Below are 22429 nucleotides of genomic sequence, written 5' to 3'. Positions count from 1 at the left end.
TAATGTATCTCTTGAAGATCAATACTGAGTAGGTTAAATGCTATTCTTTCCATATTGTAATGAAACAATCTCAAAGTATTACTGATGAAATAGTAAAAAAATAATCATTTTAATTGAATACAAAAATTTAACGTATGTCTTCCATCCCTTAAAGCCCTTCCTGAAGTTCAATAAGAGGTTTGCTTGCAGTGGGTAAACTGGAAGTTTGTACATTTTGACCCCCTTCACCTATTTTACCCATCTCCACCATGTTCACATTCCTGGTGAACTGGTTCTTTTTTTTTCAAGAGCAATGTATTTCTTTAGTCTTAATAGTGCTTTTGCCGTAAGGTCTATGTTGAATGGTATTAACATAAAATTTTTTTCGTATTTGTCCACTTTACCTTTACCCTCTTAATAAATGCTAAAATCTCAAACATATAAATGAAACCACATACAGAAGAATAAATGACTTATTTTTTAATTTAATTTTTAACTTCTTTTAGAGGGCGGGGGGGGGGGGCAGAGAGACAAGGAGAGAGAGAATCTTAAGCAGGCTCCATGCTGAGGAGCTCAAGGGCTCAATTCCACAACCCTGAGATCATGACCTGAGCTGAAATCAAGAGTCGGATGCTTAACTGACTGAACCAACCAGGTGCCCCTAAATGGCTAATTTTTATGTTAAAAACACAAAATTAGAAGAAGTTGAAAAAACAAAAACCTCTTTTAAAACTCTGCATGATTTTTCATTAAGAGAACATAACATAATAATAAATAAATAAGTAAGTAAGTAAGTAAATAAATAAATAAATAAAGAGAAGGACAATTCAAGAACAGAAAGGAAGTAGCAATGGGTCAACACTTACATTCAGCTAAAAGATCTTTTGGCAGTGACAGTCCAAAGGCAATAATGAGAATCAGATTAAATGACTTTTGGCAAATGATAAATACCTTCTGTTCCAGGGTTAGCTGATACTTTTGTTTAACTCTCTTACACTTGTTGAACCAACTATTCTCATCCATGATGAAAGGAGGCCCGACAGTCTCTGGAGTGCTGCTTTCACTACCACTGCTTCCCAAAGTTCTCAGCTCTTCCTCGTCACTGCTGATGCTGTCAGAACTGGGAAGATTAAAATTTTCAAAATAAAGTTATTATGTTTCACTCCATTAAGAAATACTTCTCTGTTTTGTAAGCTACTGGTGAGCCAACTGCAAAATTTTTAGCACTCCATATACAATTATAATATGATATTACAAAGACTTTAGCTTCCTGAAAAAAATGACCATCTAGTATAGACTGCCGACTCCCTCTCAGAGAGTCAAGCCTCAAGATGCTGCAGAAGTTCAATTGAGGTTTATAAACCTAAAGAATTAACATAAGAACTGTGAGAATGGGGCGCCTGGGTGGCTCAGATGGTTGAGCATCTGCCTTCGGCTCAGGTCATGATCTCGGGGTCATGGGATTGAGCCCCACATTGGGCTCCTGGCTCAGCGGGGAGCCTGCTTCTCCCTCTGCCTCTCCCCCTGCTCATGCTTTCTCTCTCTGTAGCTCTGTGTCTCAAATGAATAAATAAAATCTTAAAAAATAAAAGAAGTGAGAATGTTCTGAGAAGAGAGAAAGGATTTCCAGAGAAGAGAACCAGAAAACCTAGATGTGTTGGAAAGAACTTTCCAGATGAGTTTTTTACTGTCTCAGGGAGATGACTGCCTGTCCAGTATCCACTGCTGTGCAGACAAACAGCACGACAAGCCTAACGTCAGTGGGGTATAATAGGGCAATGTTCGAGGTCAGCTCAGCTTTAGCAAAGAGGAGATAATAAGAGGTTCAGAAAAACTAGTCACTCCTAAGCATTTTACGTTGGGGGAGGAAGGAAAAGCAGAGGTAGAGGAGAGGAAACACTGTTTACAATCCATATCTGAAATTCCTAATGATATCCATATGGTAGAAAAGGACAGAATAAGGTTGAAAAAAGAAGAAGAAGAAGAAGAAGAGGAAGAAGAGGAAGAGGAAGAAGAGGAAGAGGAAGAGGAAGAAGAGGAGGAAGAGGAGGAGGAGGAAGAAGAAGAAGAAGAAGAAACTAAATGAAGAAATGCACTAAAACAGGTATCTGGTTTAGAAGAAAGAGGAGGTGTTACACTTAAAGAAGAACAGGGAAAAACACACTTTAAAATATAAGCAATGGTATTAACATAAGAAAAATAGCATAAAAATATTCTGTATAATCTTCAAAGTATTAAAACAACCTCTGACCTATCAAATGGAGTAGAATAAGAAAATACAGTAAATTCAAAACAAAAAATAAGATGGCAGAATAATCCCTAATACAAAATAAGTTACAAAAATCTTAAATGGGTTAAACTCAACAGCCAGAGCCAAATGTTTAAGTTTAATTAAGACAAATAAGGACTGGAGTGCTGTGGGTGGCTCAGTCGGTTAAGCGTCCAACTCATGATTTTGGCTCAGGTCATGATCTCATGTGTCAGGGGATGAAGCCCTGCATCAGGCTCTGTGATCAGTGCTTGAGATTCTATAACTCCCTCTCCCTATGCCCCTCTCCCTCACATGCTCTCTCTCTCTCTAAAATAAATAAATAGACCTTAAAAAAAGACAAATAAGGACCAACAATAAGTTGTCTACAAGATACGTATGAATACAGAACAATTAAAACTAAAGAAATGGAAAGCACATCAAAAAAACATGACTCAAAAGAAATCCAGGTCAGAAATAATAATTTCATAGGTTTACAGAGATATAATGGAAAATATCATAAGGATCAAAGAAAGATACATATTTCATTTTCTGTGATCTGTGTTTACACCTTTGGGCTCCAGAGTCTAGGGACCAAGTATATTGCAAATATGAATCAGAGACCTCTGCATAAGGAAAAGTCCTACCTCCAAGGAGACACTCTCAGTCAGTGATCTAAGTCACAAAGCAGTAAACAAACACATACCAAAGGAAATTTGCCTGTCACAGCCATGGCTTTTAGTGGACTAGAGAAAATAAAGCAGTGGCTGATGATAAACGTCCAGCTCTGAAAAACAAACAGACCTTTTAAAAAAATTATATTGACATTAAAAATTAAATGGATGAGCTAACAGGCAGATACAATTGAAGAGGGAATTAACAAAAAATATGAAGAAATTACAATTACTTACTAAAGATTTTCAAAATGCTAAGAAAAAAATAACTGCTATGCTCAATAGCAAATCCAGCAAAATTATCCTCCCAGAAAGAGGGCAGTATAAGCTTACATACTCAGAAAACTAAAACCAGAGAGCTGTACCAAGAAATTCTCCTAAAAGAACTAATGATCATACTCCAAGAAAAAGGAAATGATCCAAGAAGAAACAGTGAGCAAAAGAAAACCTAAACAAATACTGAGAGCATGAAACACTAACAATGATGCCTGCTTTGTGGAATTTTAAATACATCAACGAGAGACCTAAAATTCTAGACAGTAATAGCATATGTCAAGAATGAAATGACTGGAGTTAAAACAATGCAAAGTCCTCATTTATACGGATAGGTAGTAAAGATACTAACTTTATACTTTGTTAACTTTTAAGTATGCATATTAAAATTAATGGAGTACCAATACAAGAGAAGTATAGTATGTAACTCGTAAACTAGTAGAGAAATAAAATGGGAGAAGAAAAATCATTACAGAAAGAAAAGAGAGGGAGAAGGAGAAAGAGAGAAAGGATAGAAAAAGAAATACAAAAAATGTGGAAGAGAAAGCAAAGAGTAGAGGGGCACCTAGTAGCTCAGTCAGTTAAGCGTCCAGCTCTTAATTTAGGCTCAGGTCGCGATCCCGGGGTCCTGGGATCAAGCCCCATGTCGGGCTCCGTGCTCAGCAGGGAGTCTGCTTGAGATTCTCTCCCTCCCTCTTCTTCTGTCCTCACCCCCTCACTCTCTAACATAAATAAATCAATCTTAAGATAAAAAAAAGGCAAAGAGTACAATGGTAGCTATCAATTCAAATGTACCAGCAAATGTCCAAATCACCTCAGTTTAATGAGAACTGGGTGTTATGAGCAAATGATGAATCATTAAATTTTACCCTTGAAACTAATAATACACTATTAACTAAATTGAATTTAAATTAAAAAAGAAGACAAAGCCTTTTAGACTAGATTTTTTAAATTCCAGCTAAGTATATCTTGATGAGCATTGAGTAATATATGGAGTTGTTGAATCACTATATTGTACACTTGAAACTAACATAACGCTGTATGTTAACTACACTGGAAATAAAAAATTCCAGTTAAGTACTACTTTAAAAAGATATACTTTAAAAAAACAGGACACGAAAAGGAAAAGCACTGTATTTCATAAATTCCTGCTGTACATTTTTTATATATTAACATATCTGAAGTCAGGATACAGCTTACAATTGATGATATCTTACCTGCTCTCAAACCATTTTCTCACATATTAATGTCTCTGAACTGAGATGCATTTACAATGGAAGGCATGTCAGGTTATATGAAATATGGTTTAAAAAAAGATAAAAAATATACTAAAAAATACTAACCTAATGAAAATTGGTGGGGCTCTATTTATATCAGACAAAATGGGCTTTAAGGAATAAAAAATTACTATGTATTTACAGCTACCATATACAGACAAAAAAATTCATTATTTCAGGAAAATCTAAGAATTCAAAACTTAGATGCATCTTTTAAGTTAGATTCAAAAACCAGAAAGCATAAATTGAAAGTACTACCTGAAAAAAACTGAAAAAATCAGATACCACAATGAAAGAATTTAATTCATCAATTCAAAGAGAAAAATAAGAAAATAAGAAAGGTTATAGAATATTAGAACAACCATTATCAAGCATAATCTAACGAATATAGGACACAACCATTAGAATGTTGATCAATTCTAGGCCATTTTTCAACAAATTTCAAGAAACTATTATTATGTGGACCATATCGCCAATCACAACTATAACAAAAGCCCTCAAAATGTTTGAAAATTAAAATTTACGTTTCAAATATTCTTTGGTCAAAAAAATTATAATGGATATTTTACTTAAAACAACTAAAATAAAAACAACTTATCAAACTTATACAGCTAAAGTAGTACTTCAAGGGATATCTGTAGCCTTACATCCTTATAAGAGGTAAATTTAAGTACTGAGAAAGAAAAAAAATCATAAAAATTCTCCATAAACTGGGTATAGAGGGAATGTAGCTCAATTAAGGCCATATCTGACCAGCCCACAGCTACTTTCATACTCAATGGTAAAAAAGCTGAAAGCCTTTCCTCTAAGGTCAGGAAGAAGACAAAGATACCTACTGTCCCCACTATTATTCAACATAGTATTTATTGGAAATCCTAACCAATCCTAACTTGGAAAGGAAGAAGTCAAACTGTTTGCAGATGACATGATATTGTATATAGAAAACCTTAAAGACACCAGCAATAAACTGACAGAATGAAGGAGTTCAGTCAAGACACAGAGTACAAAATCAATATACAAAATAAGCTGTGTTTCAACACAATAATGACAAACCATCAGAAAGAAAAATTAAGAAAGCAATCCCATTTATAATTACATCAAAAAGCATAAGATACCTCGGAATAGATGTAAAAGGGGAGGTAAAAGACCTATACACTGGCAACTGTAAGACAGTGATGAAAGAAACTGAGAAAGGCACACATAAACTTCAAGACATTCTCTGCTCCTGAACTGAGAAAATTAATATTGTTAAAATGACCATACTACCCAAGGCAACCTAAGGTTTAATGCAACACCTATCAAAATTCAATGGCATTTTTCATAGACCTAGGACGACCATAAAATCTGTACGGAACCACACACACTGAACAGCCAAAGCAATCTTGAGAGAGAACAGAGCTGGAGGCATTGTACCTATTGATTTCAAAATACATTACAAATCAACAGTTATCAAAAGAGAATGGTACTGGAATAAATGCAGACACACAGATCAATGGAACCTAAGGGAGTCCAGAAATAAACCTACACATATTTGGTCAATTAATTTATGACAAAGGAGCCAAAAATATACAACAGTTAGAGAATAGTCTTGTCAATAAGTGGAGCTGAAAAACTGATCAGTCTCATGTTAAAGAATAAAGCTGGACCCCTATTTACAGCATACACAGAAATCGACGCAGCAAAGTAGATTAAAGACTTGAATGTAAAACCTGAAACTGTAAAACTCCTAGAAGAAAACAGAAAGTAAGCTCCCTGACATCAATCCAGACAATGATTTTTGGATTTGAGGCCAAAAACAAAGGAAAATAAAAGCAAAAGCAAAAATAAACAAATGGGCCTACATCAAACTAAAAGGCTTCTACGTAGCAACAGAAACCACCACAAAATGAAAAGGCAACCTACTGATTGGGAGATAATATTTGCAAATCATAAATACAATAAGGAGTTAATATCCAAAATAGAAACTCAACAGCAAAAAGACATATAATCCAATTTCAAATAGACTAAAGACCTGAAAAGACATTTATCCAAAGAAGATATATGAAAAGCTCACAGGTACGTGAAAAGATCGTCAACATCATTAGTCATCAGGGAAATGGCATATCAAAATCACAATGAGATACCACCTCACACCTGTTAGAATGGCCATCATCAAAAAGACAAAAGATAACAAATGCTAGTGAGGATGTGGAGAAAAGGGAGCCCTTGTGCACTGTTGGTGGGATTGTAAATTTGATAATAGCCACTATGGAGTTTCCTCCAAAACTTAGAAATAGAACTACTATATGATCCAGAAATTCCACTTCTGGGAATATATCCAAAGAAAACAAAAAACTTGAAAAGATATCTGCATCCTACATTCATAGCAACACCATGTACAATAGATGAGATGTGGAAACAATCTCAGGGTCCATCAGTGGATGAATGGATACATATAAAATAGAATATGAAATCCCACCATTTGCAACAACATGGATGGACCCTGAAGGTATTATGCTAATAAGTGAAATAAATCAGAGAAAGACAAAAGACAAATACTTTATGATTTCATTCATATGTAGAATCTAAACACACAGACATCCCCCACACAAAACTAGTAGAAAAAGAGATCAGACTTGGAGTTACCAAAGGCAGAGAGCAGAGGGAAGGAGGACATGGAGAAAGGGGAGGGGAACTGGAATGAGATGGTCAGAAGGTTCAAACTTCCAGTTGTAAGATAAATAAGTTCCAGGGATGTAACATACAAAACGATGACCAGAGCTAACACTGCTGTATGAAAATAGGAAAGTTGTTAAGAGAATAAATCCTAAGAGTTTTCATCTCAAGGAGAATTTTTTTTTCCTTTTTCTTTTTTTTTATTGTGTCTATATGAGAAGATGGATGTTAGCTGAACCTATGTGGTAATCATTTCACAATATGTGCAAATCACAAACCTTCATTCTGTATTCCTTAAATTTATGGTGGCTCAGTCAGTTAAGCATCTGCCTTCGGCTCAGGTCATGATCCCAGGGTCCTGCGATGGAGCCCCGCTTCAGGCTCTCTGCTCAGCAGGAGAGTCTGCTTCTCCTTCTCCCTCTGCCCCTCTGCCCCGCTCATGCTCTCTTTCCCTCGTTCACTCTCTCAAATAAAATCTTTAAAAAAAAATAAAAATGAAAAAAAACTATAAAAATGACAAACCTTTGGCAAGAATGATTTTAAAAATTAAGCAAAAAAAGGGCTATGAACACAAAAGGCAAAAGGTAACACAACTAGAAATGAAGAGATTTAAGAGCTATTAAAAGAAATCTCTGAACATCATGATATATATGTATATTTTTAATTTTAATAAAATTTATCAAAATTGAATCAATAATAGAAAATCAGAATGATTATATGACTACCAAAGAAATTAAGTTAGTAATTTTTTAAAACTTCAAAGAGTAGAAAGGGAAGACTGTGATAATAAGTTCCTTGAAAGGACAAGAAAGAAAATAAATACTTTTCCACAGTGACTCCAAGGAACTATATAAACACTTCATATACATTATCTCATTAATCTTCATGATAACCCCATGAATTGTTGCTCCACTACTTAATAGATTCATCCAACAAAGGAAGATATTAAGAGTAAGAGATAATTAGTTTGCTCACGCTCACACTAGTAAGGGAAACTGGTAGTACATTACAAAGTTTTTAAACAATATTACATTGCCTCTGAACATTTCAATGACCAACAATCCTATAGCTGTTCAAAAAAGCTGAATGGATGGTAGACAAATAATATGGCTAAGAAGGTAAACTGATGCCAGGTCATGAATGGTCTATATGTGTTGCTAAGACTTATTTTATCCTATGCACAATTACAAAAGTTGATGCTCACAAAAGTATCTCTTATTCTAAAAGACAAAGAAATTCTGCAAACATTTTTGGTGGGAAAATGACACTTAAGAATTTCAGAAACATTCCTATATTTTAAAGAGAAAAATGGTTTTAGAATTTTTACTGAGACAATGAAGGAAATATAGTGATATAAAAGGAAAAATCATTTACTTTTACCAAAAATCTTTAATGCTTTATTATTTATACTTGATAAGAAAGTAAGAATTATAATCACTCCCCTTCTTTATTCCTTTACTTCTAATAATTAAACATTTATTTTTAACAAAGATAGACAAAGAAGAAATAACAGATCTTAATTTAAGGAGGTAAAAGTGATGGTGCCAAAGGGTTTGCTGATGGATCCTATGTGGATTATGGCAGAGAAAATTCAATGATGATATCAAAGTTTTGAGCATAAGCAGCCAGAATGACAGAACTACAATTCTTGGAATGGGAAAGGCTAAAGGAAGAAAAGTTGTGAGGAGAGAAATTAGGAGTTCAACTTAGTACATGCTCATTCGAGGTGCTTATCACACATTCAAGTGGAGATGGCAAGTTGGCAGCTAGATGTAGAAGTCTAGAGCTTAGGGCAGTGCTCCAGGTAGAAGTATACATTTGGGAAAGAGTAGCATAAAGATAATATTTAGAACCATAAAACTGGATCAAACTACTTAGAGAGTGACTACACATAGAAAAGATTATTTGGGAATGATCTCTGAAAGAGTCTAACATTTAGAGGTTGGGGAGGTGAGGAGAAACGGGGACAGGAAGTAAGGAGGAGCCAACAGGAGGGAAACTGGAGAAGTGCTGAAGAGAGCAATCATGGGTATCAAACTGCTCAAAGGTTGAGACAGATGAGGAAACGATTTAACCACTGGATTTGGCAATGAGACATCACTGCTGACTTTGACAAGAGCACTTTCAGGGGTAATTACTAAAGCTCAATTTGAATAGTGCAAGGCAGAATGGAGCCAAAAACAAAAAACAAAACCTGGAGACACAGTTTCATAATAAAGGAGAGGTGACTGAAAAGTAGCTCATAGTGACTATGCGGAAAGTCTGTTTTGTTTTTTAACATGGGGAAAATAACAACATTGCTTGTATGCTGTGATGTGTGGGAAGATCTAGAAAAGAGGGAAAATAAATGGAAGAGGACAACTATTTGGGGTGAAGACCTTAACATAAGAGAGAAGATGGGATGTGGTGTACAGGTCAAAGGACTGGTCTTCCATAGCAAAATGATTATTTTACCCCTACAAGAAGCGAGGGAAAGGCAGACTGTATGGGACAGAACGTCTAAGAAGGGCAATTTAACAACATACAGGACTTAACAGTCTCTTTAAATCAGCCATTTTGTTTGTAGAAATTTGCCTCATTAAGGAAATAATCCTGTTTAAGTACAAAGACTTAGCTATAAGAATGCTTATGACAACATTATATTTAAAAGCAAAAAACTGAAGGCATCATAAGAGACCAACAATAATTAGCTACTGGACTTTTCAGGCCTAAAATCCATTCAAGAAAAAATGTTTAAAGTTATATCAAGATGTAACTCAGAAAAACTGAGTTTCATCTCACTGGTACACAACCTAAAACTAAAAACCAGTTTTAAATATGAAATATATTTTAGGATGTTTTCTATTAACATATTTCATATATTTAACTTTGAAAGGTAACAACGCTCCATTTCAAAAGACTAATGTCTAATAAACATTTTTAAAAAGTTCAGTGGCAGGGCGCCTGGGTGGTTCAGTCGGTTAAGTGGCTGCCCTCGGCTCAGGTCATGATCCCAGGGTCTGGGATCAAGTCCCCCCTCGGGCTCCCTGCTCAGCAGAGAGCCTGCTTCTCCCTCCCCCCCTGCCTGCCGCTCTGCCTACTTGTGCTCTCTCTCTCTCTGTCAAATAAATAAAATCTTAAAAAAAAAAAAATTCAGTGGCACCAGTGATCAGATAAATGCAAATTAAAACAATAGGAAAAAACCCCAACAGGATATCATTTTTCACTTAAAGAATTGGCCACACTTTTAATACTTAGTTGGCAATGGGGGGAAGGTGGCAATCTCTCATGTTGCCTATAGAAACTAAACTAGTATACTAGGCCTCTCTGGAGGGCAATATGACAGCATATTTCAAAAGCTTTAATAAATAATATATATGGTTTATTCAAGAAATTTTACTTCCAGGAGTTTAACTTAAATAATTGTGGTCTGTATAAAAAGATGTAGTTACAAGGTTATTAACTGCAATAGTGCATGTGACAGCAAACTAACTGAATGCATCCTAAAGGTCCAACAATAATTGGGTAAACACGTTATATAGATAAATTATATTCATTTAGGGAAATGAGGCTGTGGAAGGACAGTTAATGACATGCAAAAATGTCCATTATACAGTATTAAGGGAAATAAGTATTACATGTACATTACAATTCCATTTTAATTAAAGAAAAAATATATCTATGCATAGAAAGTGCCGGAAAGCTACCCATCAAAATGTTAATGCTTCTAGCAGCTGCTTCTCAAAGGTAAGATTATGAGTGACTTAAACTTTCTTCTATCTACCTGTCTTTATTTTCTAATTTTTCTATAATTAGTACATATTACTTTCCAAATAAATTAAAAGGAGAAATTTTGTTAGGGATAGACTTTTACAGTTTCTTAAAATTAGAAACCCAATAAAGCTTTTTAAAAATTTGTCTAATACAGGCATATTTCATGGAAGCAATTGAATGTTTAAAATACTGGTTCTTTATGACAATAAGGATAGTTTAAATCTTTCTAAAAAGAAGATCTCCATGGTCAGTAATGTAAATGTGCTTATGACTAGATTGAACTGATATTTGCCTTCCCATTTTATTGTTCTTTTTATAAGATAGGAGAAATCCCTCAGCATATAAAGGAGAGGGAACTATACATACATGTTTGGATTAGTGCATCAGAGAAAGAGGAAGTTGCATAAAAATTCAGACAAAAAGTGGTTAAGCAAGTTGGAAACACAGAGCATATATCACCAAATTCATTCTGAGGGGACCAGTTGAGAAAGTTCCATTATTATAAAGTGTTGTAATAATTAATACAGACTCATATAAGTAGGAGAGAAAAATGAGATTTCACACTTATCTTTATATTTTAAGTCACTTCCTAAATCACTAAAAATAGCCTTTCCACCTATATGTTAATGGCCAAACCCCTAACGTGCAGCTGTCATCTTGCTCTATAATTCCAGGCCTGTGGCACACTCTGCACAAACTAGCTGTATGACTATGGACAAGTTATTTAACCGCTCTGCATTTCAGTTTTTTCATTTGTAAAATTAAAATAGTGGTGCCTATGTCACTGGCTTTTTAGGATTAAATGAGTTAATGGAAGGAAAGTACTTTGAACAATGCCTGATATATAGAAAGCTTTCAATAAGTATTATCACTATTCTTTTTACTAGTATTATTTTTGAACTATTTGTTACCTTCATAAAATGTCCTATAATCCAATACATCCCAAACAGTGTGATTTTATGCCTGTTCAAAAATTCTTGCTGTAATTTTTTTATAGATCTAATGTACTAGAATTATCCCTTTTCCCAAGTAATCCATTTACTCAAGTTAGAAATCTTGGTAGCATAATATTGTGTTACTTCTCCCTCACTACCTGAAGTATCTTCACAGTCCTATCTCTCCAACAGTGACTTCTCTCATCCTGGAGACAAGGACTATACTTCTCAGAATTTCACGTAGCACCTACACTCTTGCAATCTATGTACCCCTGGCAGTTAGGAAAGTTCCTTTCTTACATTAGGTCTTCAATAAATGCATCTTCAGTGTGCATGTGTGTGTGTGTGTGTGTGTGTATGTACATTACAAATATACATATATTACTCTCTCTTTCTGTTTCCCTTACAGCTCTGGCCTTACCACAACATTTTTAAAATATATAAAGACAATCATTCTATTCAGGAAACGAATTATGCACATAAAAAAATCCACAGATTTCATCTGATTAATTTTCAATGCTGATGAGATTGCAGGAAATTCTTAACTCTCACACAGTCCTGGTAGTAGGATAAATTGGTACAACTCTTTTATACAGACATACTTTAAGGGCCATAAAATTTTTCATCGTATTTGCCTGAGTAACTGTAAATTCACAGTAAAAACAAAAAGAAAATTGATTTGCACAAAGTGTTCGTTATTCTTTCCTTTATAATGAAAAGAAAATGGAGAACAATCTGAATGATGGATTTCAGTTTTGAACTCTCAATGGACTATAACAGGGCTACTAAAGTTATCATTATAATGACTATAGCAATAGAAATACATGCTGTTTTCTAAAAACTACATTTATGCTGGAATTACAATTACACAAAAAGTGTATTTACATAAACACTAAAAATGCAAATGGATTTTGTATTTTTGAATGATTTCTGATACTGAAATAAAAACAGTTTTAATCAGATGACTATATTACACATGATATTCAACTATAAATTAAGATTTCAGTAACATATTTCAAAACGTCAAATACCTCTGGGTAAACTTCAAATATGGTGTGTAGTCTATTACGGCAGGAAAGTTTCCATCCAATCCTTCTCCCTTGAGGCAGAAGCTAAGACAAGAGACAATAAATACGTCACATAATAAACTTTTAAATTGATGCTAAGTGTTATAAACAATCTCTTGTTAGAGACGTGTTTCATCAAATTGCAGGTAAATTTTTTTATTTATATTTTATTCATATTTAATTCATACATTACTTGTTACAAATGAACACCTTAATAAAGATACTCTACTTTCACTACCAATGACAAAGGATTGCACAAGTTAATACACTCTAATATGAATATATCACGCAAAAGAAAAACTTTCTGAGAAATCTGTTCAAACATTATTTGTCAGACACTACCTTGGTCTTCATGGATTTTAAGATGTTACTGGAGGATTTTCAAATGAAGACTTGTTCACATTTTCATACAGACTCTTATGTGACATTGACTAACTCCTTAAAAGTTCTAATTAGAAAATGAAAGTTTTTCTAAAATATCTGAATAAGTGAAAGGGCTTGGATCCTAGACCTAAGAAGAATGCTAAAAAAAAAAACCCTTTTAATCTTTAGTCAATCTTTTTTGAGGCCATGGCAACAGGGAAAGGTTGAGATTTCCCCAAAGTCATACTGGGAGTCTCATAAAGCCAGTAAAGAAACTCTAGATCTCCTGGTCTCCCAATCCAGTCATCTTTGTTTTGTATGATGGTATATCCAATTGCATAATAAAAAAAGATGTTTAGTTTTATTATTACTATTACTAAAAGAAAAAAGTACATCCTCTAGGAACATAAACAAGAACATTTACAAGATATAGGTTATCTTTTAAAAAACAAATTCATCTATGAACTCCCACCTTCTGGTTTCTTTGGGAAGTTTGCCTGTTGAAATACCATTCTAATATAATATCAAGGGTATGTATGTACTTTTTCATACTTGAATAAGGAGTGAACAAAAGTAGCCACACTTGATAAGAGCTTTCCTTCATTTACAAAACTATTACTAATGTATCTTTAAGACATTTGCTTTCACAGCAGCATGACAAGTGAAAAATTAACACACATAGAAGGATTAAAAAAAAACAACCTCCATATTGCATCTATCATATTCATATTCCGAATAATTCAGCTAATAACTGAATACTTTATTAAATCTTAGAGGATAATTATGCTGACAAAATGAAAATATTTTGAAAAGGAAGTGTTTACTAAAAAATGGCAACCTCAGTGGAAATGAGCAACATTATTTTTTGATTCAAAATCTAACAGTAGATTTTCATTTAAGTTTATACTTATTTTGTTGATATTCTTCGATTTTTAAGTGATACTTTTCAAAAAAATTTTTAATATTTCCATCATTCTTATGTTTGAGTTCTTGTTATAAACAAACCTTTTACTTTTATTTTTTTTAAGATTTTATTTATTTATTTGACAGAGAGAGACACAGCGAGAGAGGGAACACAAGCAGGGGGAGTGGGAGAGGGAGAAGCAGAAGCAGGGAGCCCGATTCGGGGCTTGATCCCAGGATCCAGGGATCATGACCTGAGCTGAAGGCAGATGTTTAATGACTGAGCCACCCAGGTGCCCCAAACCTTTTACTTTTAGCATAATGTAAAATCTTGGATCGATTAAAGAAATGCAAAAAGATACTCTTATAAATCTATGAAAAACTTACACTTACATTTTTAGTACTTATAACTTTAGTCTGAAATCAATTCATCTTGTTGATAATAAAAGCAAATATTAACAATATTTTTGCTGGTCTAGATATATAATACAAACATAAGATACCCAAGATATGCTAGGATCTTTTTTATTTCAATACATGAGATAATAAAAATCTTTCTCGCTTTGAATCTACTTTTAGTGCATCTCTTTATTTTAAAGCAGGAGCTAAAAATACTAAGAGATAAGATCCAAAAATTTCCTCCAGTGCTACCAGGGTATATAATTTTTCTGCTGGGGAAATGCAATCTTGGATTGTTTTGCCCAAGCTAGAGAGCAAACATGTCAGTTAATTCCTTAACCTGAGACAGCCTCTATTCTGAGAGCAAACTAAGAAAGCCGATGTTGCTGGATAGGGAATAACATGAATCAAATATCAATATCCAGCTGTGTGCTTTACTTATTAGCAAACCAAGAAAAAAAAACCTAGGTAGAAACTATTATGAGGTTGTATAACTTAAAAACTGAATACACTTAGATTAAGTACCTGAAATCAATAGCATTTAGTCCAAGCAGCATGCCAGCAAGCATATTTGCTTCCTCACCCAAGACAATTGCTCCATCTTCATAAAATCGCCTAAAAAATTAAATGGGTAAATATGTAAATATTAAAAGCAGACTGAAGTTTCATCTATAGAAATTATTTAGAGACCAAGCTAAAGTAGAAAGAACTAAATTTTATTTATCAAAATAAAAACTATCCGGATCACCCAATTCTTGTAGATATTTAGAAAAAAAAAATCCCAGCATTAACAAAAAAATCATTCTAAGTGTTTCCACTTCTCTTAAAAAGAATCCCTAAAGTGACTCTTTCAATGGGCTAAGACTGTCTACTATTTTTCCCTAATAGTGAAGCAGTATGAATGTAATTTGAAAGGTGGCAAACTCACAGTCATTTATACCGGTCTCTTTTTGAAACTATGTAGACTACTGTGGTATACATAGAACAAACACAAACGCACATTGTTTTTCTGTAATGCCAAGGGTCATTAACTAAATGAAGAACTAGAAAGATGTGATCATTAGTAATTCATGCTAACCTTTAACACTACAATACTAATGGGCTAGCAGGGTGACTGTGTATGAAAAAGAAAGTGTTCATTATCTCTGACAAAATATGAATATGAATCTATCAGTGTTAATTCCTATAAAGCTTTCTGTTTCAGTTAATATTAGTTGTTAAAATACTAAAATTTTATTTTAATATACTTAAAATATTCTGAGAAAATATCATGATATGAGCCAAAAGGCATTTTTCCACAAAAGAATGTAAGATCATTGTATTTACTTTCTTTAAAAAAATAATACTGTGCAAAAGCTACTTTATGTTCAGTAAGCAGGGACCATTTCATTGTTATATCTATTTATATTAGATATAGATAGTAGATGCCACTCTGTAAGACCCCACTAACTAGAAGGAAAACATTTTAGTAAATGAAATTTGTCTTACTCTTTTCAGTAAAAAAAGATTTTAATATGCTCATAATCCCACTGCCAATTCTGCATAGTTCACAGTTTAAAAATACTTTTACAAACATATCATTTGATACTTGCTCAAATAGCCCTGAGGCAAAGGTGGAAACTATCATTAATTTCAAATTTACCATCAAGAAAAGTTAAGAATTAGGTTAAAACAACTTGCCCAAGCTCATGCAGATAAACTGCTCAAGAAAGAAACCTAATTCTTCTTAAGTTCTATACATTTCTATTAAACCATACCACTTCCTATAAAACAAAAATATTTAAAGAGAATTTAACCTATGTTATAGTTCAAAAGGAATTTTAAGTGAATAAAAAGTACAAGGGAAAATAAGAGACCACTATTCTACCCTCTGTCAGATATAAGGCTACAAATAAATACGGTGGGAAGACTGGCTTGGAATAGGTGTTTTCTGTTTCCTTGGAAATATGGGAATTGCTTTTATTGACTTATACAGAAAAGAGAAAAACTAAAGACTTCCAGTCTAACAAAGATTAATAAAATAAATGGAAGGAATTTCTATATATTTAACTAAGATATTTAACAAAAAGATAAAGATATTTAAATAAATCTATATACCTGAGATTCTGTCACTGTCCCAATAGCTAAATTGGCTGTTGACAGACTATTCTGACTCCTAGAAGAACTATGATTACAATGACTCTAGATCCCCAAATTCTATGGGACACATGGCTTAGAAAGAATTCTGGTTTTTGATACTGGGAATCACCCATTATTCCTAGTATTTCCCTTTATAAGAAAAGTTCTATTTTTTTTCCTCCATCTTGAGTCCACCATGTTTAAAAGTACATTCTTCAAAAATCAGATCAAAATTACTTCTGCTTGTTTCCTAATGTCAAAATTGACTTAGGGACTGTTGAAGAATATCAAACACACACACAAATCTAACCAATTTTAGAGATTTCTTAAAGTCTAAAGATCTTACATATGTGTGTATATAATATTGTTTTGAGGAGTTTTTTTGGTTTTAGTTTTACTAATAATTTTTGAAGTTAAACAATATAAGTGAAACACTTGCTACATGTGAAATAATTTCACTCAAAACTATACCTGAAGTATAATGTTGTACAAACCTCATTTACTATAACCCTTTTTTTACAAATTCATTTTTTTATTTTATTATGTTATGTTAATCACCATACATCATTAGTTTTTGATGTAGTGTTTGTTCCATGATTCATTGTTTGCATATAACACCCAGTGCTCCATTCAATACGTGCCCTCTTTAATACCCATTACCAGGCTAACCTATCCCCCCACCCCCCTTCCAGGAAACTATTCTTAATCCAAGGTCATGAAGATTTACATTTATGTTTTCTTCTAAGAGTTTTCCATGTAAGTCCGATCGATTTTCAGTAATTTTTGTATATGCTATGAGGCAGCAGTATACAAGCAATTTTTACTAATGGTTTTCATCTTAATAATGTAAAACTTTTAAACAGATTCAGATTCCAAAAGTCCTTCTTAGCTCTTGAAAGATATGTTATATTGTTCACTATCTACTTTTCTATAAGTGAGAAAAGTATTTATCAACTCCTTTTTCACTTTGTGAGAGCTCAGTAATTTTTGAAGTTTTATTTTATACTTACTCCTTCCTTTTCTTAGTCCTATATAATATCAAGAAAATTGGTATTTCTTCTGAGCATAACTTTTGTCATTATAAATTAAGTACTGTGGTACAATTTTAAAGTATTAAATAGGTCTCCATAAAACTAATTATATCTCTTCTTTACATTTTCCATATTTGCTACTTCAAATTCTTATCAGAATGTTTTCAATTTTGTTTCAAGTGTCACATTTTTGCTTCTTAGCTTAACTTTTCTAATTATTTTTCAGTCTGTGGATGGGGAGAAATTAAAACTCGGAGCAAATTAATTCAGTGTCTCCCTTACCTACCTTATCTTACTCTCTATTTCTCAGTCTTCCCAGTAACCTACCAAAACAATTCCCCCCCCCCCTTTTTTTTAGCTTGGATTCTAATCTCAAATCCGCCAACCTCCCAACTCTGGTTATTTCCCAGTTAACACCTCAATCCCTAAACCATGAAACTCTGCAAGGGTTGTTTTCAATAGCTAAGACATCCTCCACCTTAGGAAAAAAAAAAAAAATCACCTGAATGTCTCTAATACTCTGGAGCCATGTGATGTACTCCTACCAGAAGATTTCCTGTATTTCTCATCCCCATACTTCCTCCACCCAATCTTATCCTTGGATTTCCACTGATTAGTATTCTCAAGCTTGCCTATCTTAGCCCATGGAGATCCTCCTGTACTGGGGTAAACACTTGTATTACCAAAAGTCATTACTCTTTATCTTTGAAGAGTAGAACAAGAAGAAATTACTTGATTCAGAAACTCTCAAGATTCCTAAAGGATCAGAGATCATTTCTCATTGTTCTACAAGCACTTATATCAGGCAGCATCCAGACTATATCAGGCAGCATCCAGACAAAAGGTAAGGTGTAACTATTCTTTCCAATAGTTTGCTTGTATTTTACAAACCTAATCTTCCAAATAATAGATACGCTGGGGCTAGAGGTTCACAATCAAGTTTACTTATAAATTAAGAAGTTTCTTTGGTTTGATTTCAATAAAAACAAAAAACAAAAAACAGTGTAAATAGTTTAAAACAAAAAAAGGAAGACTTTGCAACCGCATTTTTCAGTTAACTTCTAAGATGAGAATTCTGAAATAACTCCTTACTTCCTTTCCTGGGAATTAGAGCCATGATATTCACATTTAAGTACTGTGTGTATGTATATATATAAACATTATATATTTGCATGTATGTATGTATAAACATTTCCTAAGCCATGTTTCTGTTTGAATAAGGTATGCTTATATATTGTTACAAAAGTATTTTTACTTGATGGACTTTTTTGAGCTGAATCATTTCCTTTTTATCAAAAAGGACAGCTAACACCTCAGAACAAGGCAAAAAGCATTTCCCTTTAAATATTTGAACTTCTCATTCTAAAAATAATCTATTTGAGAATTATTTCTACCCCACCCAATTGTCTAAGAAACAAGAGTAACAACTAAGATTATTAATGCTTTAATTTTTACTCAGAAGACTACCATAACCTTAATGCAGCCTTGTTATTGAACAGGAGATGATTTCTGTGTAAACTTGGTTTTGATTTCATTAATTTAGGAGTATTAGGTTTGATCTATGAGATTTTGATACTATTATTTTCAAAGCCTTAGTATCCTTAATATTTAGTTTTCATAACTAAACTTATTTACTAGTGATAATAAATAAAAGAAACAAATTTTTCATTTCATGAAGTTCACCGCAAACATCATTTCACTGCCTATCTTTAGAAATATCCCTAAAGAATATTGCTATAAAAGAATTCAATAATTATATATCAAATAATTATGTGCTATGATAGAGGTGTTAGTTAATGATATGGCAGTAATCATTTTGTAGTACATAAGCATATCAAATAAACATGTATATCTTAAACTTACACAGCATGTCCATTATATCTAAGTAAAGTGGGAAATAAAACAAAAAAACAAAACAAAAAAAAGAATGTATCATAATAAATGTCGAGATTTTCTCAAAATCCAAAATGCCAAATATTGCATCAGGACATGGAAATTAAGATTCTTCCAGGTATATGATTTCTTTATCTGTGGACCTAATTTCCTCTATCAAAACTGATTTATAGTTGTCACTGTCATCTTCTCTTTCACAAACATGATTTATGAGGTAGAAATCAGTATGGTAATTTAGAAGTGTCTAAGGCAGTGTGGTCCAACAGAAGGTTATGCATCTGTGCTGTGCAATTTGGTAGCCATTAGCTGCACATATCTACTGAATACCTGAAATGTGATATGGCAACTGAAGAAGTGATTTAGTAATTTTACCTACTCTTAATGAGTATTAATTTACACAGTGGCACGTGGTTAGTGTCCACTGTGTTAAACAGTACATGTTTAAGGTATTGAAATTATTGAACATTTTCATTTACAAATACTTTTGAAATGGAGAAAAGTAGTTTCTTTAGCAAAAGCTATAAACAGAGATTAGTAGACCAGGATTTTATAGGAATGCCTGTTGTCTTAATATGAATCTTTTTTCTACCACCGTAAAAAAATAATAAAGTCCTGTTTTTCACATGGCACAGCATGTCATCTCTTAAGTGTATACAACCTAAGAAAAACAACATGCATATAGCCTGCCATAAAAAGACAACTGAGCGATCATTAGTTACATATATGAATTAAAACAAAGAATAAAATGTGGAAAGAGTAAGAATGCTGTAGAAATTTCATGGTTAGATTTTCCTTCAAATTAACTGGTCAGGGAAAAGTCTGTGGAGAGAATGAAATTTCAGGTATTGAAAGTGTAAGAAACAGAAATGATTGAGAGAAAAGATATTCTAGACATAATGTGAAGCCTCAAAAGATAAACCAAAGTAGATGTCTGTTTAGCTGATGAATGGCATTTTCCTAAGATAGTGGATTTACCTGAGAAGTACAAAAAGAGGAAATAAAATAGTTGAAGACTTTAGAAGGGAATTAATCTTCGTTCTAATCTTTATTTCTAATCTTTAGCTGACTGTTTTAAATACATATTTGAAAATCAAAAGGATGTTTAAACCTGGTTGTTTTGAAGTCTCTCAGAGCTGTAGAGATGTATTCAGATAAATGTTTTTCCATGAGTGCTACTCTGATCCAGGCTCTACCCTAAAAGGAAGAAGAAAGAATCAAATGTGAAAAATAATTACAAGTTAAAAATATATTTTGCCCAGTGTGTCATCAAAAATGTAAGCATTTTAATATGTAAAGAACTCAATCAAAATATACATTTGATAAAGGTTAAAAAATATTTAAGTAGGTAAGAATGGGTAAATTTTTATTACATATAGTATACCTTTGTTCTCTAGAGATACAGGATACAGTATATCATACTAACTTTCTATCCTCTGAAGGGACGTAACTATTAATATTGGATCAGAGACTTCTTTTCATAACTCTCTGCCTCAATGCCCAAATCAACATGCTAATTAAAATGAGTCTCCTTATAAAACATGAACAGAATCCATTCTCTTCTAAAAGAAAAATCACTGGCACACCACTTAAGAAAATTTCCCACCTATCCTTCCAGAGGGAGGTTTTAGATAACTAATAATGAACCAAATTTCATTATTTATCATGCATCCAAATCATGAATTACTGAGTTTGCACCCAGGACAGTCTAAAAACTATTACTGAATATTAAGCCAAAATAAACAAAAAACAAATGCACAGCAAAATTACTCAGAACCAATTTCTAGCAGAAAAATCACAGAAAAAGACAATTCTGACTAAAGTGAATAATTTAATTTTATTTTTGAAAGGGGTAATATCATTCAATAGTTGAGAACAGCCAGTTATTTTTTTTTTAATAATCCAAAGCATTTCTCCTGGACTCTTTGTTTAGAATGAAAGAATATAAGAGGTCATATTTGTAATGAGAATTTTTTAATTCGATTACTTTTATTTTCACTCAGCCCTCCCACAAATCTCCAGAAAATCCATAAAGATTAATGAAATAGAAAATCAAAACACTTCAATGACAGCTGAGAATAAAGGTGACACTAATCAATATATATGATGGTTGACTACCCATATGGAGAAAAAAAGCATTCTTTAGATATGTCTACAACTTTAATGAATTCACCAAACTTCCGGATAGGAAGGATCAAAAAGCAGTCAATCTAGACAGTGGTAAAACCTGACCAACTAGAAGCAGCAGTATTGTTGGGAAATAAAGGAATGATATGGGTGTGATTAGCATGGCAGTCAATTTGCCCATCAAGCTCAAAACCCCTTTTAGCTTGCACAGTGTTCAGTCCATTGTTTTCTGCAGAGTAAGCCTTGAGGAACCTACAGTTAGCTGTAGCTGACCTAACAGGAAGGAAGAGGCAAGCCACTGGTCAGCAATCCCAAGTTTCTCTCTCGAAATTTCCTTTGAAAGACAAGGAGGCTGGTAGTAGTAGCTTGAATCAAAAGGCTAAGATTTCACCAGAGCAGAAGCTGGGAGAGTTGCTCTCCAGAGAAAGTTAGACACAGGAGACTGTGCTATTGCTAGATAAGAAATGTGGGGGAAAGCCCTGCTTCCTGATTTAATAATTTCAATACATGCAAAACTGGGCTGCACTTAATTTCCTGTCCTTGGATGTTTGTGGAATTCTCTATTGTATTATAATAATACACTGTGCTAATTTTAACAGTTTCTTTTCTTTCAGCAAAAGAACTTTTACTAGAACAGAAGATAAACAGACTTATAAATGTAGGGGCCATGAAGTGGGGAAGTCGAAAAACCAGGTTTAAGATTTTAGACTTTATCAAAGTTGGATAACGGTGAACCA

At 33.3% G+C, this 22429-nt stretch overlaps 1 protein-coding gene across 5 annotated transcripts in view; it reads right to left on the bottom strand.

Annotated features, from left to right (window-relative positions):
- Nucleotides 1–22429, bottom strand: part of RUNDC3B (RUN domain containing 3B) — a 125255-nt gene that overhangs the window by 39175 nt on the left and 63651 nt on the right. For all 5 annotated transcript variants that reach the window (XM_027573087.1, XM_027573083.2, XM_027573085.1 and 2 more), the window contains 4 exons: nt 20677–20762; nt 15052–15141; nt 12826–12906; nt 931–1099 (listed from right to left, as the gene is read on the bottom strand). In XM_027573087.1, coding sequence (XP_027428888.1) covers nt 931–1099; nt 12826–12906; nt 15052–15141; nt 20677–20762 — 426 coding nt within the window. The remainder of the gene's footprint in view (nt 1–930; nt 1100–12825; nt 12907–15051; nt 15142–20676; nt 20763–22429) is intronic.

The sequence above is a fragment of the Zalophus californianus genome, chromosome 12 (assembly GCF_009762305.2).
Source record: "Zalophus californianus isolate mZalCal1 chromosome 12, mZalCal1.pri.v2, whole genome shotgun sequence".
In the NCBI taxonomy this organism is placed as follows: Eukaryota; Metazoa; Chordata; class Mammalia; order Carnivora; family Otariidae; genus Zalophus; species Zalophus californianus.
Note: the sequence above shows the minus strand (reverse complement) of the source record. Positions and strands in the feature narration are given on the sequence as shown.